Source organism: Necator americanus, chromosome II, assembly GCF_031761385.1.
Source record: "Necator americanus strain Aroian chromosome II, whole genome shotgun sequence".
NCBI classification, from domain to species: Eukaryota; Metazoa; Nematoda; class Chromadorea; order Rhabditida; family Ancylostomatidae; genus Necator; species Necator americanus.
Window position 1 is genome coordinate 16861553 of NC_087372.1, and position 15510 is coordinate 16877062.

Sequence of the window (15510 nt, forward strand, 5' to 3'; positions counted from 1 at the left end):
TTTAAGAGCCGTGAGCAAAAAAAAAACTGCCAGGATATGAATTAGCAACGAAGTAAAGCTCTAACTGTGAACAAATGACCAGTCATAAAGTTATTTGTCTTGGAAAATAAATGAAAGTTTCATGAATCAAGGATGGTCCGGTAAGTATTGATGCCTTGACTTTCTTACAATCTCGTGAATGATTATGACACTCTTTCTCTCTACTTTCACCTAGTTACCATATCCAGTCCTTTGAATCTGGCAAGTAATTGGATTAAAGGACCTAACTGTTCCCTTATTCCTGAATGAAATTAGTGAGAAGTTTTTTTTTTCTATTTTGCTTATACAGCACATATTTCATACTATCTTTTACGTACAGAATCATTGAATACATAGAAAAAGTAACAGACCATTTTCAAAACTTACATTGCTTACGAATGAGGTAATCATGATATCCTCAACGTCATTGTGAAAACGGAAACCAAGAGTAACCGGATTGTATTGCAGGTAATCAATTCCTCGTCATTATCAAATACGTCAAATAGTACCTGCCACATACCTACTGCAGTCTACTATAATGGAGTGTATTCGGGAATCGGAGCTTCGAGAAATGTTCAAGGAGTTTGATAAGAATGGCGATGGGAAAATCACAAAGGAAGAGCTAGAGGTGCACATCTTATCCAGCACTCGCCCGAGCTTCAGAAGAATAAGTGTTTAAAAAGGACCTCTTCCAGCTCGCCCTTCTACAACTCGGAGAGAAACCTTCAAACTCGAAAATCGATGCAATCATCAGTCAAGCGGATACCGATGGTAATTCTAGAAGTGTTCTATAGTTATTCTCTTTTAGAGTTTATAAATTAAGAAGAAAATCCCGCACTAAATCAAGCGATTAATGAGCGGCATAAGTTTCCATGAAGATAATATTTGTACTGTTTATGTTCGTTTTGAACTTAAAAACCACATGTAAACCCAAACGAATAGAAAAAATTACCAAGATCATTTATTCTACAGAACTGCATTCGGTCTTAATGATTTCAGAAGGACTACTGGGTTGAAAAGTAATTCGCTGCTATTTTATTCAGAATTAAAAAAATCACATAAAATTAAAAAGTATGTGCAAAATTTCGTAAACCGTGTGATAGAGTATTCCTTGCTCTATCATATGGTTAACAAAATTCATTTGTCAGAGTGCAGTGTTAAAGCGGATAAAGGATAAAGTGTCTGGCGTAAATCAATCCGCTTGGGAAGCACCCCTCACGTTCACTTTAATTCAGAATCGTTTGAGATTTACGAACGTGTAAGTGGCCTATACAATGACTTGCGGTGACCAGCCGATGTGTCAAGTCAGTGCTTTTATCCTCCCAGACAAGTCTGGTACCAATTTATCGACCCCGGAGGGATAAAAGGCTTGGTGAGCACTAGGGAAGACTCGAACCTCCGATCGATCGTGCAGGCGGACCCTTTAACCGCTACACTAAACTAATCACAGGCCAGTGCAGTGTTATAAATTTAAAATTTTAATAATATGTACCCGTCTTCTAGGTGATTAAAATGTGGTGTAAAATGGACAAAAGCATACTTTCAACAGCACTTTTTAAAAATATAATCCAGACGATAACGTTGCTGGAAATGATTTGTGCTCTGCATGGAGGAGGGGCCACGCTTTTAAATACCGCTTTTTTATGGCTCGACCTTGAAAACAGTACACATATAACGAGAAATTGTCGTCGGATGAGAGAAAGCTCACTCTCCTCAGTTTTTTAAACAAAAAAATTGCCATCAGTTATTCCAAAAGTATGCTCTCCACTCTTATTTCTCCAAACGTTCCCTGCTTTTTCCATGCATCACTCAGAGGTTGTTTTGACGCCCCACACTTTTTCATAACGTCTAATTTTGTTTTGGTTTTTTTCTTACCTTTCTAACAATTCTTTTTGGTCTTCCTAAAGTTTCTCATGACATCCTTTGGATGCACTTAACACATAGCACAAATCACAGCAGCGCTCTGGCAATGGCGGCTTCGTCGATAAAAGGAAGTGAAAAGAGCGTCGCAAATGCTCTGTTTTGTCCTCGACGCCATATTTTAGTGATATGGAAAAACAGAAAATAGTAGAACTAAGAAATCAAAATAGTACTCTTAGTCATAGTCCCTACACACTTCTCTGGTGTTGTCCTTTTCAACGGATTCTCAATCCAAACAAACTTTCGGTTTGAGGTTAGCAGCAGAGGGATATCACGTTGGAGCAGAAGATGGTTCCAACTCACACTGGACTCAGGTCATCACTGTTAGGCTAACAGACTACAACATCAAGCAGACAAGAACAACACTTTTTGTCGTGCTAAGTAGAGATGGTCGAAAAGCCGAAGAAAGGAAATATAAGCTAGCGGGGCGCTATCATGATATACAATAACGGGCTTATTCTATCACGTGTGTGTGTGTGTGTGTGTGTGTGTGTGTGTGTGTGTGTGTGTGTGTGTGTGTGTGTGTGTGTGTGTGTGTGTGTGTGTGTGTGTGTGTGTGTGTGTGTGTGTTTGTTTGTGTGTGTTTGTTTGTGACACATCGGCTAGTCACTGCATTGTACAGGCAAAAGTTAAACGTTCGTGAACCTCAAACGATTCTGAATTGAAGTGAACGTGATGGCGCATCCCAAGCGTCTTGATTACCACCAGACCCTTTATCATTCATACCTTCCTCTGACTGTTTTCCACTATGACCACCACTACATTTCTTCATTACTGTCTCTTCCTTCAATTATTTTTTTCCAGGTTTCTATCTCTTTTCTCAATTTTCTTAGCCACTAACCAGAGCTGCAGCCGCAAATATCTATCTTTTTCAAAATATATGTCAGATATACATCATACTACAAAATAACAGAGAAAAAGAGTATGGAAGTAGTGAACAGGTCGCTGATACTTTTATTTTAGGTGTATGCTGCCTTCAACGAAATGATAGTTATCATGCTATATAATAACGGGCTCATTCTGTCACGCATGTGTATGTCAGTCACGAAATTCGAAAAGGGGTGTGCGACGGGTCCACCGGCGTCGAATTTGTGTGCCGGCATTGGATAGCTACGAAATGGGGTGATACGGTTCTTTACGTGTGTACGTGTGTATGTGTATGTGTGCATGTGTGTATGTTTGTGTGTATGTGTGTGTATGTGTATGAGACAGTTCCGGCGGGTCCCGCGGCGTCGAATTGGTGCGCCGGCGCCAGATATGCATAAAGGGGGTAACGGGTCGAAATGGTGCCCAATAACTTCGTGTGCATGTCGCTAAAGGTAAATGGGACATTGCAGACGTCTCGTAGTCGTGGCCAGTCGGCGCGTAACTTCCACCCTTATGACTCCTCCGCGCGTTTATTTCCAGATATACATCATACCACCAAATAACACAAAAAAGTGTACGGAAGTAGTGAACAGGTCGCCGATACTTTTATTTTGAGTGTATGCTGCCTTCAAAGAAATGATAGTTATCATGCTATATAATAACGGACTTATTCTGTCACGCGTGTGTGTGTCAGTCACGAAACTCAAAAAGGAGGGTGCGACGGGTCCACCGGCGTCGGATTGGTGTGTCGCTGCCAGACACCTCTAGAAGGGGGTTGCGACGGGTCCACTGGCGTCAGATTGGTGTGCCGGCGCCAGAAAGCTATAAAATGGTATAAGACGAGTCCACCGGCGTCGAAATGGTGCGTGTGCAAGACGCAAAAGATAGATGACCGCAGCTGGTTCAAAGCCGTGGCGACTGGACGACAAAATTTAAAAGCATTACTCGAAATATGAGTTCTTCCTCTTGTTTCTTCCCAACAGTTTTCAAAGAATGATATTTTGGCATAAAATGACTTGAAAGACATCACCCTACTGATAAAGATAACGTTCCACGTCAGATCATGTAAACTGTTCGCTACTATTGAGGCAGCCGTTTTCATTCATTTTCCACTTTCTGAGGAAGGCATGCTACCAACTTGAGGCGAAGCAAGATGGAAATAGAAACGCGGTGGAGTCATAAAGGTGAAAAGCGACGCGCCCAGTGGCCACGGCTATGAAACGGCTGCGATGGTACGATTTATTTTCTGCGACATGCACACGAAGTTATTGGGCACCATTTCCACCCGTCACCCCCTTTATGCATATCTGGCGCTGGCGCACCAATTCGACGCCGCGGGACCAGCCGGAACTCATTTTATGGCTATAGCATTTTAAAGCAGAGGAACTTTTTTGCAAAGTTCTCGAAGTACACACAATACCCCACCGTTCATTCAAGGGTCACATGATCGCTAACATATGCACTTTTGAAGCATATGAATAGAAGTTTTACTTTATTGATAACTTGATTAATACGGCAAAAAACGTTATTAGAGATGAGGATCCCGATGGAGGAAAAAAGGTTATTTTCCAACAATTAAAAGAGCGTTCCAAAACACATTATTCCTTTTTCTTATTGTTTATCTTGACTTTTCTTTTATCTAAAATAGGTTTTTTTTTTGTCAGCGTTGTTGGCTTTGTTCGGAGAAGCCATTTCTCGAGAAAACAAGAAACACATCATTTCTGATCTTTTTCATGTTTTTTGAAAGAATGACTCAACATATAGTACAATCTCTAAATCCTCGATAGAAGACGAAAAAGACGTGTATCTATCGATTGGTTATGAATACAACTCTTAACATCTAACACTAGAACACTTTCTGAAAGGCGTACCTGCGGCTACATATTAGCCCGGCTGAGTCTGAGACAATTGATATAAGATATATGATATATGATTTTCCCACGGATATATGATCTTTGACGTAAATATATTTTTCGATAAGTAAAATGATAGTTACATATTCGTAATCTGCGTACTATTGGGAACAATTTGATATCTCTCACATCTGTAATATCCCAATTTTGAAGATGTTGAAAAACAGACTAAAGTAGCATGTTTGGACTTCAGGAACGACCGACATTAGCAGCCTAAAACTTATGTTACAAAATCTACAAGAAAACTATTTGTTGTAAGATGCCCTTGTATCTTGATTTTCTAGCTCAACAGGATTTCACTAACAAATTAGGTTTGTCACCTTTCGGTACAACACAATACAGAACACTCTTTGTGTCATGGATTGTTCCGATTTTTTTTCGCAATACGTCTCAACTGGTGCCGGTTTTGAACCTGCAAAGATGAAAAACTTTTCATTTTACAAATAACTCTTTTTCAACGATTTATCGGAAACCTCTTCCAATGTCAAGTGGATATGTTGTTTTTCAGGAGGAAGAGATGTATTGAAGAATTGATTTCGAAAAATTCTAAATCATTCCAATTTCTATCACACTTCAGCGTCTAGGGAAGGTTATTTTCATCTGGGCACGCAGACCCACCAGATACCTTAGGCCATACATCCAGCAACGGCGTGTTATCGCATTACTATGTTTGAAAAGAATAGAATAACTACAGAGGAGAATGTTTTTTAACATAACATTTTTTTAACGAGATTCTTTAAGATAGTCTTTTATTCTTAGAAGGTCTTAAAAATCCTTGAACCCTTTGAAATTGAAGATGCTGATAATGAAAGTGGGGCTCTGTCTTGCTAACCTGCTGATCACTGATTCAATTCCAAATCCATATGTTGGTAGTTCTATTCAGATTTGTACTTCAGTGTTTCTTCGTTTTTTTTTTACGTCATCTGTTCGTTCCATTCTAACAAAAAATTCGTTTAAACATAATTATTTATATGGCTTGATGATTTTGCTTCAATTTCGAAGGGCGAAGAATGCAAATAAAACAAAAATAGTAAAAATAATAGAAAAAAGAAATAAAAGAAACATGATCTGAAGAATATTTCTCTGCAGGTATAACATTTTTCTCTGTAGTTTTTCTATTCTTTTCAAATTAGGTAATCAATGTGGCAACACAGCAGTAGCTCGATGTGTGGCCTTAGGCATCTGGTGGGTCGGTGTGCCTAGATGACAATAACGGTCCCTAGAGGCTGAAGGAGTATGTGATGAAAATTTAAGTGATGTAGAACTTTTTTCAACATTATTTAATAGACCGAACTCCTGAAAAAACAAACCCACTTGATATTTGAACAAAGTTCCGATAAATCGCAAAAAAAAGCTTTTTGCAAAAACTCATGAAAAGTTCTCATCTTTTTGCAGGTTCCAAGAGAACACAGCTGAGGTATATTATAGAAAAAATGGGAACAATCCATAGGACAAAGACTGCTCTCTATTATATTGTTCAGGTAGATGGCAAACGTAATTTGTTATCGATTTACGAAGTGCCAAAAAATCTGAGTAAGAAATGCAAAATACCGAAGATGTAACTTCAGCTGCAAAAAAAAAACAGAAAATGTTACTGAGGTAGAAAATCAAGAAACAAGGCCATTCTACGACAAGTAGTTTCCTTGCAAAATGTGTAAAAAAATAATTTTTAAACTACTAATGTCGATCGTTCCTGGTCGTCGACTTTTGCGAAATTTCGTCGTATCCTAGAATGGATACATTCGAACTAATTACAACCTGAAAGTGCTTACATCTGTGCTTTGCAACAACGATGGATAAAAGAAAAGCCTAGTCTTTTGAGCGCCGGCAACCGTATGTTGCACCCTCAAAATTCGAAGTAGGCACGAAATAAAAGGTGTTGTTTGCGAGAAAATAGTCAGCTATTAACAGGAAATTCACCAAAATTAGCCTCTGAAAAATTGACGAAATATAGAGCTAAGCATTTCCCCCTCCCCCCCCCCCCAAAAAAAAAAAAAAAGAAAACCTAGAGGATTTTGAATCAAAAAACAATTATATTTCCAACTTTGATGTTCAAATGTAAACTTAGTTGGTTCCAAGTAAAACTAGATTTTTTTTCTTCTTTTGCTAGGTTTTTAACGAAAAAAGTTAGACAAACGGTAAAACTGAAAGGGCAGGAACATTTCTCTTACAGAAGTTTAGAAGCGAAAACCGAAAATGAGGGGATATCTCTTTTCACAGATTTTATAGGGCGGAGCTGAGTAACTTATGAGTGGACTGAAAAGGATCCAGAACCGCTGTTTTAATTTTCGTTTTAGTGTTCCAAGTCTGTAATGGACCCAATTTTCAAAATTCGACCTATTGAGGATAGTGTTTTCACTAAACCGTGTTACATGCGGTGCAAAGAGTTCAGGTCCAGCACTGTTTTGTAAACATGTTTGTTTGAACATGTGCTCGGAGTCGTTATTGGCAAAGGCAAAATATTTCCTCCGCTACCAAGTGCTGTGAAGATATCTTTTCTTTCATAAGGGTCGCAAAGCCGTGATGCTCGACATCTAAGCAGTAGATTGTCAGATCCGTTCGCACCTGGGAAAAAACTTTTACAACTAGAACCAAAAAAAAATTGCTTACGGTGACATCCCAGTCATACTTTCTTGGCAAAATGGTTGTTGTTCGGCACTAGAACTTCTGCTTGAAATCGTTATTTTCTACAAAAAAAAGTTGTTTATCCCCCAGCTTTAATTTGTATTTTCAGGTAATGGTTGCATCGAAATTGACGAATTCCTTCAAGCCCTACGGAAGCAGTTGCTCAGTCCGCGTGAGGAACGTGAACTCAGAGAAGTATTTGGGGTATGACTGACTCTTATAATTTTGAATTCATTTGGTATATCAAAAAATTGGGATTCAGAATAAGCTTGGCAGCCTCCTTGAGGATCTGGCACTGAAATGAACTGTTCAAATGTTCTCGTGTCTTAAAACCTCGGCATACTTCTTTCCTCAACACTGACCCAGAGTAGGTTGGCCCTTGATGGAATTAACGTAGATCATTCCGATGAACTTCCATCAAGGCCTCGGAAGACGGCGAAAAGGCTGCAACGTCAGGCGAATAAAGGTCTTTTTCGACCAAAGGAAGGTGAAAATTAAATCCACCGAAAACCCATTTTTTAACGTGTGAAAGTATGAAAGTCAGCCCTTCCAACATGTGGTCAGTTTTGAAGACTTACCGCAAAATTAATCATCTATGTTCAGAGTAATATTGGCATTATTTTATTGACTAGTCCTAAATATTTCATTTCTAAGGTGTTCGACAAGGATGGAGATGGCTTAATATCAACTCAGGACCTGAAATCAGTAATGCTCTCTCTTGGCGAAACGCTTAGCGAAGACGCTGCTCGAGAAATGATAAAAGAAGGAGATGTAGACCATGACGGGATGATTAATTTTCATGGTAAGAATAAACCATTATTGCTGGAGAGATGGTATGTGATAGCCAAGCTGGTATATTTGCTAACTATCAAGTAATAGTTACGATTATCTAACTGAACACTTTGCAGAATTCATCATGATAATCAAAGGACGGTCCTAAAATTCACTGAAGAAGACCAGAACTTAACAGTCATGACCATATCTTCGGCTTCTCGTCGATCTTCATTCAGTGTGCTCACGTGTTTTCTGAAAAATGGAAAGAGGTTCGATAAACTTGTAAAACGGATTTACAGAACGTGGCATGCTTGCATTCCTCACCCAGAGATCGCAGTTCCAAACGATTTTCGAATAGCCTGTGTTAAGTGTATTAATTTTTACCACGCAAAATGCAGGCGTCGCCTGCTTCTCGCGCTTTTAACACTGTCCTTCAAAAAAAAGTGTGCTAAAAAATACCTGAATATCAAGCCAAAAGAGAATCATCCTAGATTAGAGACTATCTTAGAAAATCATAGATTACCTCAGAAAGTGCGGAAGTTTGCTGGCATATGTAAAAAATGTGATCCGTGCACTTAAAAAACACTAGCTTTTCGTTTCCACTGTTTCTAGACCAATAAGATCAACAATATCGACAGTTATTAGAATTTCGCGTTCTGACAATAAACATCCTTGTGTACGTCACTTCAGAACCGCAGTCTGTCTTATGTTCCGTTAATACTACTGCTAAGTTCTTTTAATGCTAAGATAGATGCATATCAGAAACGATAGAGTTCCACCACGTCCAAAGATTAATATGAAGATGAAAGATGAAGAATCCAGAATGAAATTCTGCAACGCGCGTATGTCTACTCATACTGGAGAACGGGAGGATCCGACCGTTTCCCCACAGTTTTTTTTTACCATGAGAATGAGAAGAAGTTTATGTAATCAGATGAAGTGCACTCGAACACAAATGGACTACAAAAACGAAGAAATTGGGCCCGGGAAGACACTTGCATGAAAAGTTGTTCATCATCCTTTAACGACGTTAATAAATCGCTGTCCATGATGTATTCCTAGCAACTTGGAAGGAGTATCTCTATACCACTGCTGAACGGACGAGCACATTGGACTTCTAGACTCCTCCCACAATCACTAATGACACACGCAAAGGAGACTCGCAGTCATTCTGATCCTCCACAGGAAATAGGACGTCCAAAAATTATATTGGAATTTCACTTTTGCGTGTTATTTGCAGGATTTCAGAATCCTAAAACCACGGATTAGAAAGCGAATCATAAAAAAAAACATTGTTTATGGAAACGTCGGCCTTCATCTCTGTTGATCAACGAACTGCGACGGTCAAGGTTAATCAAAATATAGCAGTGTTCAGAGCGCATATGTACAGTAAATTTTCTTAAATTTCGCATCCTCTTTCAATGTACTTTGGCGTCAAAATAATTCGCTTAAGGGAGAGAGAGAATCACTGCAGAAGTTCCAACCAAGTGTTGGCATCACTCGAAGTAGAATGTAACGATGCGAAGAACGAAGAGTATCTGGTATCTGGATGATCCTCAGGTACAACGACGATACTAATTCTTTCCTCAAACCGCGCAAAGATGTAACATGTCTTCAGCCTTGAACTGAAACCAGCTGCTGCCTATGGACTACAGCTCCGCCCAGAAATAAAACAAATATCAATCTCATCGTCTCCACCCCCTCGATCCCGTTATAAAGAGGTCAGCAGATAGCTTTCAAACGTGTACCGAACATACACTCAGGTAAAATTTTGAAAAAGCAAAGACAGATAATGGGTGTGGAGTGAGGTAGTGAAAGAAGATCTGATGGTGCTTGTAGCAGGCAGTTCAGTGTCAATCGCAAAATATGGTGCAGAAAGGAAAAAAGGAGTAGAAAAAAGGAGCTCGAATTGAAAAAAAATCGAAAATGGCGAATTTATATATCCTTGCTTCTTTGGTTACACATATCATAGGAATCTGAGGAAAACAAAAAGGCGAAGCAAAACGATGAGGAACTGTGTATGCTCTGTGTTTCGCGACCAATCGGCACCAGCTATATCTATACCACCGTTTTTTTTACCGCACTTCTTTGACTTCCTCAATTTTCTCCAGTTTCAAGGACCCTTCAACATCGCAGATTTATAATTTCAAGTGCTTCAATTGTCGCAACAAAGTATACACTTGAATCAGAGCCCAGCATTAAAGAGATGAAAGACAAGGACATACATATACGAAATTCGGTCAAGAGACACTTCTTGTCAAAGGAATCCGCTATTTCCGTGCCAATAACACCGGAGCAACGTAAAATAACGTTGGAAAAACCTAAGATGATTTACAAATAAATAACGTCAATCAATGTAGCGTCACTGTGGTACAGCTGGGTCAAAGCTCGGTGCACTTGCGTAAGCAGCTGCGCATGAAGCAGCGTGATGGTATCAGCGGTTTGGATGGAGGTGGAACCGTTAAATCAATCGTTAATGTCATTAAATCTTCTCGTAATGTAGCAATGAGTGATGCCAGTGATGGTCTCCATTGACAAAAGTCGCTATGCTCCACCGCAGCTACGAGCACACCCAGTCACGAAACCTAAAGGATCTAAAGGTCCTTTTGACCCGACTAAATTATTTTGTGAAGACACAGATGTTTTTAGTGTACTTTTTCTATCCAGTTATCAAGGTTTCGTTCACAAAAATGCACCGACATTTCTAGAGCGCCGAAGGCGAGACTTTCCGCCGAACAGGGCTGCTCTTACACTGTTCACTCTCTCATAACGTTCCTGGCCAGAAGTATCAAAATATCCCTTTCTTCTTCATTAGAAAAGAGAGGTTCTTTAGTGTGCTTAACCTTGACTCCCGTTTTTTTTCGAACTCGTCGAGCGGGCGATCGCGTGTCATAGTCGCTCAATTGTATCTCCTTTCGCGTGAGACACGAAGAGCATCGAATTTTTCCTTTCAAGAATTTTGTGAAAATGTCTCACCATCGAGTCAGTGGTCTTCCTATGCTGTGCTTAACACCGCGAGGAACCCAGTCGCTCACGGCTCAGGTCCAATAATTGTCGTTAATTAAAACGCATCACGTGTCCACTCGAGCTATTTTTACTTTTAAGTGGCATATGCGGCAGCGTCTCTGATCTTCGATCAGCGACGTAGAAGTGAACATCGAATACCTTTCTTAACTTGCGTAAAGATACGCCTGTTATAAGTCTTTCAATTGAGTGTTCAATGACAAAGATAGTATTTTCTTCCTGCTTTCGAAGTGTTCAGGATTCGGAAACATAGGTCGAGCAAGAAGTACTGTGGTGTTGAAAAAGTGAGCACGGAGCTGAGTGTTTCTAGTTTTCTTCACCACACCCTCGATGCTCTTATACGCTCTCCCCCAGCCCCTCGTTTCCTCCTACTCTCCTCCCAACTCAGGTCGTTTATCATGTTAACTTCCCCACCTAGATATACACAGCTGGAGCATTCGAGTATTTTCGTGCCGTCGAACGTGAAAGGGGCATCCGAGACCCATCCGTTACATATGAACATCGTCTTTTGCATGACCAGCTGAAGAACGATGTATCCACATGTTTCGTCGAATTGGTTCTGCATTTGTTCTGCTCCCCTGATGCTAAATGTTATCAGAATGGTGTCGTCAGCCAAGTGTAAATAGTGTAGCTGTCGACCATCAACCTTTACTCCATGTCGTCCCATTACAGCCTTCTGATTCCGTTCTCGAGGGTTGGTGGGAAAATTTTGAGTGAAACTGAATCACCCTGACGGACCCCTCTTCACGTCAATGGTGATATCGTTGTAGAATGGCGAAATTCTGATCGTGAAGTTACAGCAGAACTCTCGAAGTACCTTCATGTACTGAGTAGAAACACCCTGGTTGTGAAACGCCTCCGTGACTGCTCCCGCCTCAACTGAGTCGAAGGCCTTGTTTATAGGCATCACCTCACGTTCCGCTCACCTCTCCCTGCATCACTGTAAACAGGCTCCGGAACATCGTTTCTTATGACGTCCTCCATTCCAACGCGCCGCCCTTGCGCCCCGCCCCCGCGTGCGATTCGTCGAAAATCCATTCGAACGCCAGATGGGCAATTCATTTCATTCGAAAATCTGTACTACGCCAGATTCGAGGAGTGATGCTTTCAAGTCGAAAAAGGTGAGATATAGCGACATATTGCACTACTGCGATACCTTGATGAATTTCGAAACGTTGTGAATGTGGTCAATCAGAATCCCTTTCAAAACCCTGGTTGCTGTCCTTCATCAAACACCTTTTCGGTCCTGGTAAGGACTATTCATATAAAGAGCTTGTAGATGACGGTTAATAAGCAGATTGGGCAATAGTTGCCGATGTCATGTGGATGTCCCTTTTTATACAACAACACGACCTCGCTGGTCTCCACTGCTTGGGAAAATTGCATTCCGACAAGTAACGTAAAAGAGTCTCGCCAGGGTTTTGGTCAGACGCGGGAAGATTCTTCAGATGTTCAGCTGTTATTATGTGCCGGGACCGGGTGCTGTACAATTTCATACCGACAGTATGACAACATTTCGCACTTCGGACGGGAGCACCTCTTGAATGACATGTCCATCTTCCCTCACATAATGAGTAAGCAAGCAAACATGACTGTCAAAGAGGTCAGGGTACTAGTAGTGGCAGAGTTTCTTCATTCTCCTCGGTGCTATGGTTATTCCATTTGGGGTTTAGAGAGCACTCATTCTCGTCCTTCATATCGCGAGTTCTCGACGGGCGTAGAGGATGCTCTTTCTAGCCTCTACACTTCAGGCAACTCTTCTTCTCTTCTCCCTTTCGGGTCTTCTTTTATCGCCTCTCTGCAAAGCCTTGCCAGCTCGGGCGTGAGTCCCTGAATGCCTACGCCTCGGGTAGCTCCACGTTTACGTATCAGCTCTGCTATTTCCGGAGACAGGAGTTTTTTGGTGGTTTTGAAACTCTTCGCTTTCCTCTTACAGTCATGATGATGTTCTACAAACCGTTCATATTCGCCGTCGATGTCGTCCATGACGGTATCTTCTCAAAAGCCGACAAAAGAAGCTAAAAGATCCCAGTTGTTGACAGTTGTGGGACTTGGTTCTCTGAACTTCGCGGCTTCCTCTTCTCTTTGGGTAGACGGAATGGTACCCTCCATCGGGTGACTCCCACGTCCGACGTAGGGGATCCTGGAATTGCGAGTTCCCATGGATGGTCTTAGTCGTCATGATAAACTCGGAAGGTTTTTCCCCCTCTTCATTCCATTGTATGCCGTGGGTCTCGATGTGAAGTTCCTCAGGCGTTTTTCTGGCGGCAATCTTGGCGTCAAAATCACCAACAATGAACTTGTAGAAGGTATGGTCATCTGCGTAGGATTTTTCTAGGTCCATATAGAAAGCTTTCACTCCTTCGTAGCTTGATGTTGGAGCATAAACGAAGAAGATAGCCAAAGTTGTTCGTAAACGTCCGATTCGGGTCGGTAGGTGGTTCGAAAGAGTCAGTTTCCTTTTCTTTCCCACACTCGTATTGACGAATACACCAACTTCTCTACTGTCGCATGTTCCTAAGAACAGTTCTTCACCAGTTTCAAATACGGCGTTTAGTGGCTGGGTCGTCTCATCAAGGTTAGTCCGATGAAGTCGTACCCAAGCTTCCTGGCTTGCATTATTGAACCTTCAATGGCCGCATCCGATGCAAGCGGGCGGGCGTTTTGCGTTCATATGGTCATCCTAGTCCTTTTCCGTTTCGGTAAGTTAGATGACTCCTGCAATCCTGTCCTTCTAGGCGCTACCGTACCACGCTTTCCTCTGCAATCAGGAGACTCTTTATTACCACCGAGAGATGCATATAATTTTAAAACCCATGGGCAGGCTGCGGACATCTAGTCCTTTGAGTTTTCGAGAAAACGTTGCGTTCCGTTCTCCGGAGTGAACAGGTGGAGCTTATTTGCTGGAGGCGACTTCAAAGCGCCTCCCTTTCACCTCCCAGTCACTTGATTGCAGGCTTTTGGCCGGACCTGGACGGTGGTATTATAAAGCGGCCCTGGCAGAGCAGAAAGAGTGAGTCCATCCCCTGAATCCACCTGCGTCTCAGGGCAGGTACAAGGTCGATTTTGGTCCGCGGTCAGCCTCTTATCCGCCACCTGGAGACGCGACACGTAGCTTCGCGATCAGAGTCAAACGGTCAGCGACTTCAAACCGCCTCCCTTGTAATTCGCAGTCACCTGAATGCAGTTTTTTGGAGGGACCGACGTGCGGGTTACAAGGATGTTATCAGTCATTCATGGCACAACAGTATGTCTCCTGAGTCCACCTTCGTCTCAGGAATAAGATCGCTTTTGGTCCGCGATTAGTCCCCCACATGCCACCTGGGGACGCGCCACGTAGCCTCGTCACTAACCGGCTGTGATCCCTCTAGTGAAGGAGATCCGTGGTTTGTTGGGCTATACCTCCTAATAGAGTATCTTTTCAACTTTTCTTACGAACACAACTTTTACCGTTTGAATACGGGTAGAATAAATGCAGCAAACCTTCAACTTTGATGCCTTCAGTATTTTAATTCAAGTTCTTCTCTACAACTTTCAACGATAGATGGAACGCCAACTATCCTTTTCACCTAATCTCTTCAACCCATTCCTTTTTGCAACACCACTCATGAAATGGCATAACTTCAAAATCTACCCTCAAGGTCGAATCGCAAACTTTGCATTAGATTCAAGCTTAGTCATAGCTGTCGTGTATTTCACCAATTGCCCTCCTTCTCCACTCCGCTTCTAAACGATTTTCAAGATAGTAAGCAATCACTCCTATAAATCTCTCCTAGTGGTATCACGCAATACTGCGCATCATCAGCTTCAGCAAGAATTTACGGTTAAGTCGACACTTAAGTTCTCTTAGTTTCCTTTCCCGTAATACAGATTCTCATGGAATCTAGGCCTTTCAAGGAGCCTAGTTTGGATGAACTAATGACTTCACAAGCCGCCAAAGTGAACGTGTCGGAGCCTCGGTTGCACATTTCGTACCTATGTTTACAGTCTACTTCAAATAAACAAGCACATTAGTATTCAAAAGTCCACAAGCAACAGACTCTTCCTATCGTACTCACTGAGTTGTATGTAAGTGCAATATGGATAAAGAGGTAAATTTAAACATCAACAGCTGAAGAAACACTTTCAACAAGAATGAATAACAAATCTCAACAACGATAAACTAGTAAACTCCACTCATTCAGATACGCCAGTCTGGAACCTATGTTAGGTTGACTGCGAATTCAATGATGAGCAAATATATCCTCACATATTTCCGTTAAGAAGAGGAAAAGGGCCACGGGAATTCGACTTCAATAAATTCAAAACGCATGCAATCCTATATGAAACATCATAAACGAAATTTAACAACAACCAATCGCTAGTTCTA

General features: G+C 41.4%; 3 protein-coding genes across 4 annotated transcripts; 2 read left to right on the forward strand and 1 right to left on the reverse strand.

The window, feature by feature from the left end:
• Window positions 1-556: 556 nt before the first annotated feature.
• Window positions 557-8283, forward strand: RB195_018134 (uncharacterized protein; the record flags this gene model as incomplete). The annotated part of the gene is made up of 5 exons (XM_064185431.1): window positions 557-646; window positions 714-789; window positions 7453-7547; window positions 7998-8145; window positions 8252-8283. 5 exons carry the CDS (start codon window positions 557-559, stop codon window positions 8281-8283), a joined length of 441 nt encoding a protein of 146 aa, XP_064041312.1.
• Window positions 8284-12881: 4598 nt separating this feature from the next.
• On the reverse strand, window positions 12882-14375 carry RB195_018135 (uncharacterized protein; the record flags this gene model as incomplete). Of its 2 annotated transcripts, XM_064185433.1 has the most annotated exons (3): window positions 13102-13768; window positions 14077-14237; window positions 14319-14375. In XM_064185433.1, the coding sequence occupies 3 exons, from the start codon at window positions 14373-14375 to the stop codon at window positions 13102-13104; spliced, it is 885 nt and encodes a 294-aa protein (XP_064041314.1). The 2 variants fall into 2 exon arrangements, with proteins under 2 accessions (XP_064041313.1, XP_064041314.1); XM_064185432.1 differs by lacking the exons at window positions 14077-14237; window positions 14319-14375 and having other exon boundaries at window positions 12882-13127.
• RB195_018136 (uncharacterized protein) lies at window positions 13729-15155 on the forward strand (the record flags this gene model as incomplete). The annotated part of the gene is made up of 3 exons (XM_064185434.1): window positions 13729-13843; window positions 14031-14154; window positions 15029-15155. The coding sequence occupies 3 exons, from the start codon at window positions 13729-13731 to the stop codon at window positions 15153-15155; spliced, it is 366 nt and encodes a 121-aa protein (XP_064041315.1).
• Window positions 15156-15510: the final 355 nt, after the last annotated feature.